At 51.1% G+C, this 8,387-nt stretch overlaps 1 protein-coding gene across 2 annotated transcripts in view; it reads left to right on the top strand.

The window, feature by feature from the left end:
• srgap1a (SLIT-ROBO Rho GTPase activating protein 1a) overlaps positions 1 to 8,387 on the top strand; it is a 56,981-nt gene extending 48,594 nt beyond the window's left edge. For both annotated transcript variants that reach the window (XM_028957832.1, XM_028957833.1), the window contains exons 16-22: positions 306 to 411; positions 508 to 732; positions 1,430 to 1,509; positions 4,661 to 4,841; positions 5,361 to 5,498; positions 6,053 to 6,401; positions 6,486 to 8,387. In XM_028957832.1, the coding sequence (XP_028813665.1) occupies positions 306 to 411; positions 508 to 732; positions 1,430 to 1,509; positions 4,661 to 4,841; positions 5,361 to 5,498; positions 6,053 to 6,401; positions 6,486 to 6,881 (1,475 nt within the window). In that variant the 3' untranslated portion in view covers positions 6,882 to 8,387. The remainder of the gene's footprint in view (positions 1 to 305; positions 412 to 507; positions 733 to 1,429; positions 1,510 to 4,660; positions 4,842 to 5,360; positions 5,499 to 6,052; positions 6,402 to 6,485) is intronic.

Genomic DNA, 8,387 nt, shown 5'->3' with positions numbered 1-8,387 from the left:
TTTGAACCCGCAACCTTCCGATTACGGATTCTATGCCCTTTCCATGTAGCCACGTATTCCACATTTTCCACACATGCGTACCAGGGGTGTTGGGAAATATTGATACAGTAAAATATGTCGATATTTTACGCGGTGATATTGTATCCATACAGGGACATCACTTTTTTTTTTCGTATCAAAATTGAATCCCGAAGTCGGTTCTGCGTCACACAGGTCGTACACGGCATGCAGCCTTGTATCAGCTCTGTTTGTACGGAACGTGTGCGGTGTTTTAATAAACGGCCCCTGTGACCCTCTCCCCTCAGGAATAGAGAATCTGTACGAGAGGGCGCTGTACGTCCGGAAAATTCTGCTGACTGTTCCCAGATCAGTGCTGATCGTGATGCGGTATCTGTTCGCCTTCCTCAACCAGTGAGTATCGAACGTCCAGACCGTAACCGCATTAATAAATTGCTATTGTACGTTGAGGAAATTCAGTGCTGACCTTTGACCTGTGCGAACCCGCAGCCTGTCCCAGTACAGCGATGAGAACATGATGGACCCGTACAACCTGGCCATCTGCTTCGGCCCCACCCTCATGCCCACCCCGGACACCCAGGACCAGGTGTCCTGCCAGGCGCACGTCAACGAGGTCATCAAGACCATCATCATCCACCACGAGACCATCTTCCCCGACGCCAAGGAGCTGGACGGCCCGGCGTATGAGAAGTGCATGGCCGGGGGAGACTACTGGTGAGCGGTCGGGAGGAGGTTCTAGAACCGGTGCTGCGGCGGGTCCTTATCATTCCTTCCGCGTGCACCGGCACGGTGGGGGGTGTAGCTGGCACAGTGGGCGTCTGAAGGAAGCGATCTGAGGAGACGGTGCCAAGGACAGCTTCGGTGCAACCTGAATACTGATGCGGAACGCACACACACACACACACACACACACACACACAGACTTCCGTAGCGCCTTTTCACTGCGTTATGACGGTGGAATATAGATCAGCATGAAAATGCTGACCTCCTGACCACCTGACCATGTCTCCTCATCAGCAGGGTCTGCATGCGCGGCGTCCCCTCGTCTCCTCGACATTCCCACATGGTCACCAGGGTCGTTTTCCACCTGCGCGTGGTTCTCTAGCACCGGGATCAGGGCTGAGATCAGATGAATCACTTGTTTTGTATTTTAGGGCCGGAGATTATTCAGGTCCTGGACTCTGCGGACGAGCGCTGTTTGAGTTCGGGACCTGTAGGGGGAGCCCAGGAGCACGAAATGCCAGAACTTACATAGGGGCTCATTCAGGGTGGATCTGTAAGAATCACGGGACAACTGTGACCCGAACCGAGTCTAAAATGTCCCCCTGCTGGACAGGAAGGAAATATCTCGCTGCGTTAACCCGGGACATTTGCAACCTGAACTCTGACCCCGTCCCTGCTCCCCCCGCAGTGAGAGTCCGTACAGCGAGCATGGAGCCCTGGAAGAAGCGGACCAGGATGGAGGGAACGAGACGCACACCAGCGAGGACGGTAAGAGTCCAGTCCCGCCTCCGGAAGCAGGGACAGCCACATTCAGAACCATAAAGAAATGTCTCGTCGTTAAATACCCGAAACATCGTGATTTGTCGAGCTATGTGAAGTTTTCGGTCTCAATTGGCAAATCGAGGTGCAATTTCTGTCAACCCAGGCCCCCCAACTACTGGTTCAGTCCTTAGTATCCTCACGACTGAACTACTGTAACTCCCTTCTAGCTGGTCTACCACTATGTACCATCCGACCTCTACAACTCATACAAAATGCAGCAGCACGATTGATCTTCAACCTTCCCAAGTTCTCCACACCGCCCCTCTGCTACGTTCCCTCCACCGGCTCCCAGTAGCTGCACGCATCAGGTTCTAAATACTGATGCTGGCCTACAAAGCCAAACATGGAGTAGCACCATCCTACCTCACAGCCCTTATTACACCTCGCACTGCACCTGGTATACTCCGAGCCTCCAGTACTGCTCGCCTGGTCCCTCCATCTCTGAAGGTAAAAGGAAGACGCTCATCTAGACTCTTCTCCGTCTTGGCCCCTCGGTGGTGGAATGAACTTCCAGCTCAGTCGCTGAGCACCTTCACACGACAGCTCAAGACCTTCCTCTTTAGAGAAGATTTAGATGAACTTGTAACCTTCTTATTGTCTGAAACTAGAACAGAGTGAATAAAATAGATGTATTCATAGTTGGGGGTCCTAATGAACCAGAACTGATCTCTTCATCGATGGTAACTTGAAAGCACGTTGTAAGTCGCTCTGGATAAGGGCATCTGCCAAATGCCGTAAATGTAAATTTGCTCATGCAATTTGAAAATATTTCAAAGTATAGAAAATAAAAATTTCAGTTCGGTTAGAATTCTCATGATTTCGAATGTGTTTATGGCGTAAACAGCGCTGTTATGCGCTCGAAAAAGAGGCTGAATGAGTAAATAAAAACAGCCGCAGGCACAATAAATCTCATTTATTAATAACGATTGGCGTCTTGGTATCAGTGATGCAGGAAGTAGCTCCATTAGGGCGGGGGAAATGGCTGTAAGTGTTAACACGAGGTGGGCGGTACTTCGGCATCTTGAAAGGAGGGGGCGGAGTCGGAGTCACCTGTCACGCTCCAGCCCTGAAGCCTCCGCCAGCCCGTCACCGGGGGCTCTGCTGGCAGTGAAGGGGTTAACGCCAACGGGCTGAGAAACGACCTCCCTCGTGGAGGTCAGAGGAGGGGGCTCCGTGACCTTTGACCTCCGTTGCCCCCTGGACACCTCGATTTGTTTTAAAGCCTGACAACGGCGTGTCTGTATCTGCAGATGGCAGGAGGGGCTGAACAGGAACGCCTTTCAGTCCGGCATCTTGGTGGATCCCTGACCCGGTCTGTAATGCGGGCGGGGCTGGTGTCTGTAGCCGGGCTCAGTCGCGCCATGAAGGGAAACGTCTGTCTGCCTTACAGAGACCCCCCGCTGTGTAGAGGACGTCCAGAACAAATGGCCTCTTTCCCTTTATGGGGAGGGCCTGGTGGAAATAAGAGAGCTCACGAGAGCCGCACCCTGGCACCTACACCCTGGCCCTCTCCGCCCCGGTCCCTCGCTCCTCACCAGATTCAGAAGGGATTCAGTCTGCCGGCGACTCGCCATTTCTGACTGAGCACCAGCGATGTTCAATCATCCTGGGAAAGAAAGGGCCTGATTCGCATAATTCTCCACCCAAACAGAAGCAGCGCTGCAGGGGACCAAAGAAAACAGAGGAGGAAGACATCGAGGAAGATCTAGATGTAGAACACTTTTGAGCATGTGTGTTATATACAGTACAGGCCAAAAGTCTGGACACCTTCTCATTCAACGTGTTTTCTTTATCTTCATGACCATTTACGTTGGTAGATTCTCACTGAAGGCACCAAAACTATGAATGAACACATGTGGTGTTCTGTACTTAACAAAAAGTGGAGACCTGGAGACCTCCACAGTCACCGGACCTGAACCCAATCCAGATGGTTTGGGGTGAGCTGGACCAACAAGTGCTAAACACCTCTGGGAACTCCTTCAAGACTGTTGGAGAAGCATTTCAGGTGACGACCTCTTGAAGTTCATCGAGAGAATGCCAAGAGTGTGCAAAGCAGTAATCAGAGCAAAGAAACTAGAATATAAAACATGTTTTCACTTATTTCACCTTTTTTTGTTAAGTACAGAACTCCACATGTGTTCATTCATAGTTTTGATGCCTTCAGTGAGAATCTACCAACGTAAATGGTCATGAAGATAAAGAAAACACGTTGAATGAGCAGGTGTCTCCAGACTTTTGGCCTGTACTGTGTCTGAAGAATTGAGTCAGATATTTTCCTTTCCTGTGTCGCATGCTGCTGGGAGATGTCAGAGAGCCGTTAAAGGGCAGAATTGAATCTTGATGGTTTTTGGTTAATGTTTAATATTTGATTTGATGGTCGGATGTCTGTGTTTAAGATGAGGTTATATGTGGAATATATCCCTCGTATCCCACCCCTGCGCGTCATCTCTGGCACCTTGTGAGGGTGTGAGGAGCTCCGCTCTCGGTGGTGTGAAAGCTGCCTCGGCGCTCTTCTCACCTCTCCAGCTCCCGGCGCTGGATTCCCGCGGGCCGCGCTCCCCCGCCGTGTTGTCATCGTGAAGCGTGCGGGATGGGTGGTGGTGGGAACGAGGCTGATGGGAGTGATGGAGCCCGTGCTATTTTTAGAGCGGTGTCCCTGCTGCCCGCCCTCCCATTGGCCAGTCTCTTCGCTTGTCATCGCTCCGGAGCAACAGCCTCGCTTGAATTTCGATTTCTCTCCGCGGCCGCGTCATTTTCGCTCCGTTATTTTATGAGTGGGGAAAAAAAATCGAATCATGGGAAGGTGCAGGAAAGTTCTAGTAAATTCCCGCTGTGCGCGATGTGCTGTGCACGATTCCACATCCCGCGTGGGGAAACGAGGTCACAGCCTGCCTCCGGGTACGCTGTGATTGACCAGCGATTGATTGATTGATTGATCCTGTCGCCGAGGCTGTGTGACCATTTTCAACGTTTCAGGTTTATTTAGTAATAATAATAGTTAATAATAATAAATAATAATAAGTTGCTGCTTTGTAGTCGTCTCTGGCCTCTGACCCCGAGCGGAATCGCACCGCGCGGCCTTTTCTCTGTTCCGCAGAGGGCGAGCCCATCGAAGCCATCGCCAAGTTCGACTACGTGGGACGCTCCACCCGCGAGCTGTCCTTCAAGAAGGGGGCGTCGCTGCTGCTGTACCAGCGCGCCTCAGACGACTGGTGGGAGGGACGGCACAACGGCATCGACGGCCTGGTGCCGCACCAGTACATCGTGGTGCAGGACATGTGAGTGTATGGGGTTTTTATTGCGTTACTGTTACGTCACGGGTGGGCGTGTCGATGAGGAGCAGCAGCCAGTCAGAAGACGTCCCTCAGCCGCCAATCTCGGAGGTCCGAGCTTGAATCGCGGCTTTGGAGGTCGGCTGGACGCCCAACGCAGGGTTGAACTCTGGTGACAAGGGCGCGTCTGTCACCACATGGTCGCCCCGCTTAATTGAGTGGATGTGGTCGCTCATTAAGGGGGCGCATTACGGCAGCTACGAGCTCGGCAAGCACGTGTGTGTTAATAATTCACGTCTCCTTGCTTGATGGAGGCTGCGGGGCAGCGAGAGGTTAAGCGAGAGTACAGACTTTTACTGGGTTTGTTGTTCTTCTAACACACACACACACACACACACACACACCCTGCATCTCTAGTATTATTCAAACTGGACCCCGGTGTCTGCGTAGACCGTCCACCACAATCTATATCCAAGTATATAGACAGAAAATGAATTCATGTTTTACGTGCCTTTTCTCGTTAAGGGACGATGCGTTCTCGGACACGCTCAGCCAGAAGGCGGACAGCGAGGCGAGCAGCGGCCCGGCAGCCGATGACAAGGGCTCAGGGAAGGACATGTGTTCGCCTACGGACGGCAGACTGCAGGAACCGTACGTCAGCAGGTCAGCGCGCCGGCTTCAGAAACGCTGTTACTTTTAAAGTGAATAGTTTTGCTTTTCCTCTGGCCGTCAGTTGGGTTTTTCTGTTCGTTTATAAAGGCCAGTAGTTTAGATTTGTACGAGTTTGGCGCCATCTGCTGGCCTTTAGGGGAATTTGGGGGGAATTCAATTTTTTTTCCACCATATCAAGAAACATATTTTTTATTATTACTAATTTTTATTGGTAAAATGTAGGTAAATTGATAAAGATTTTTGTGAGTTTGGCGCCATCTGCTGGCCGTTATGGAAATTTCTGGGGAATTTAACTCATTTCACAAATTCAAAAATATTTTTTTATTATTACTCATTTTTATTGGTAAAATGTAGGTAAATTGATATAGATTTGTGTGAGTTTGGCGCCATCTGCTGGCCGTAATGCGAATTTCTGTTTTAAGTCTTATTTCACTATCAAAAATATATATTTTTTTTATTATTACAAATTTTTAGTGGTAAAATGTACGTAAATTGATGCATTTTATGTTTGAAGAAATATTAACGGTCAGTTTTATTGCGTACAGCCGACACAGGAAGCGTACTGAGCCCCCTTCCCGCCGGCCACCGGGCCGGCCCAGCGATAGCCACTGCCTGGTTCACCCTTCGCAAGGCCACGGCCCCCCGTCAGACTCGGGTTCACCCGTCCTCACCCACTACAGTCCCCGTGACCTCCTGCGAGGTCGGAACCACGCACCCATGGACAGCCCCGAGCGCCGGCGGAGGGCGGGCCACGGGTCCCTCACCAACATCAGCCGCAACGAGTCTCTGAAGAAGCTGGAGAGTCCCCAGATCCGGCGCTCCACCTCCTCCGGCCAGTACATGGGCTTCAGCGACTCCCACGGCAAAAAGCTGGACCCCGAGAGCATCGCACAGGTCAGGCGCCCATTCAGTCGCGGTTATCAATGCCGGATCCAATTTCCTTACGTGACTTCGCTGACGGTTCTCTCTGTAACGCAGGACATCGAGGAGACGATGAACACGGCGCTGAACGAGCTGCGGGAGCTGGAGCGGCAGAGTTCGGTGAAACACGCTCCCGACGTGGTGCTGGACACCCTGGAGCAGGTCAAACACGCGCCGCCCCCCGCCGGCTCCGGCGAGCCGCTCAGCCCCCTGCACGGCATGCTGGTCCACCACCACCATCAGCGCGCCGACGCCCAGCCCATGCGCCGCAGCACCAGCTCCCACAGCGACAGCCTGACTACGTTCAAGCCCACCGTGGCGCCGCGCATGGGGGTCCAGCTCAAGCCTCCGGCCCTGCGCCCGAAACCCATGGTTCTGCCCAAGGCCGCGCCCGCCCAGCCCGCCGCGCCGCCGCCACCGCAGGGTGCTGTGGACAAGTCCTGCACCATGTGACCATCCGTGGGGGCGGAGTCATGGACAAATTTACATAAGACACTTCACCTGAGCTAATATTCATCCGCCACGATGCGTAACAGACAATTCTGCTAATCAGAACCGTTCGACTTTTCCCTATAAATTAACCACTTCCTGTTTATTATTAACCAGTCGGGCATTTGTAGGTCTGCTAGTTATAGGTCAGCAATAGATTTTCAGAACTATTTGCATGGACAGATAGTTTGTCAGTTATAATAATAATAATAATAATAATAATAACCATTGCGAGACTCGTTTGTTTTGATATAAATATATTTAGTATCTATATAACTTAAATATTCCTACTTGACGGCGATGCACAACCGAAACAACAAATCACGAAGGCTTCCTCTGTAGCTGGGACAGTTTACCTCGTCCAGAGAAATGTGAACGGCGTGGAGCGGGGGCGTGGTTTACAGCCGTAGCTAGGCATTGTGGGAAATGTAGTTTCTGCACGGTAGGTAGGGGGCGTTACTGTAGTATTACTGGTTCTTCTATGGCCTTACTGCCACATATCTAACCGCGGACTGCGCCGTGACTGCTTTTAACGTGCTTGTACATAGAACGCTTGGAGGGGGGGTCTCTGCATAATTTATAAGGCCGCGGCACGTTTACGCTGTTCTCACGCCTTCCAGCGCTTCCTCCACGCTTCAGTACAGCTTCATAACAGATTATTAATACTATTAATACATTAAAGCCTGTCAAATGTACAGAATTAATATTTTAGTCTCCCTTTCTTTTTTATTGTTTTTATTTTGTGCCTGTAAGGGTGTGTAAATATCGGCGAACTCTGAAGGTCCACAGACGATCTCCAGTCCCCCTTAACGCACACGGCATGGAAGTCCCTCGTCTGTAGACGCCCTGCGCTTCCAGCCCGCCGCCTGAGCAGAGACGTGACCGCTTTACTTTGTTAAACCGACACGACCCGCTCCGCCGCGGAAATGCTGTCGGTAGCCATGGACTCTCTGACTGTTACCGTTCCACGCTTGTCCCCGATTTAATGTCGTCTCATGAGATGCTGAGGATGTGGTTCTGATCCTACTCCCGGTTCTTCTCTTTTTCCCTCTTGTTCTAAAACCGTGAATGTGATGGACCAGGAACGTGTGTGTGTGTGTGTGTGTGTGTGTGTGTGTGTGTGTGTGTGTGTGTGGAGAGAGTTTGAGATTCGCTCCTTACCCCCATCTGTCCAAACATGTCCTTGTACAGATGTAGGACGTACACGTGAAAGTGCCTTTTAAACCACGTCACCTTCTCTCTGCAGTTGCTTCGTCATCTTGGACCCATAAAAAATGTAAAGATCGTATTAAATGTGGTTTTTAGTAGAACTGTATGAATGAGCTGATACTAAAGTTTGCTTCTCCGTCGTGACATGCACTTTTATGTGTAGGACTGTACATTTGGCGCACGTAACATCTGAAGTTGTAGAGCTGCTCGAGGACGACTTGCTCCAGGCATTTCTTTCTAATAAAGGCAACCATTTGGTCA

Source organism: Denticeps clupeoides, chromosome 17 (genome assembly GCF_900700375.1).
Source record: "Denticeps clupeoides chromosome 17, fDenClu1.1, whole genome shotgun sequence".
Lineage (NCBI taxonomy): Eukaryota > Metazoa > Chordata > Actinopteri > Clupeiformes > Denticipitidae > Denticeps > Denticeps clupeoides.
Note: the sequence above shows the minus strand (reverse complement) of the source record. Positions and strands in the feature narration are given on the sequence as shown.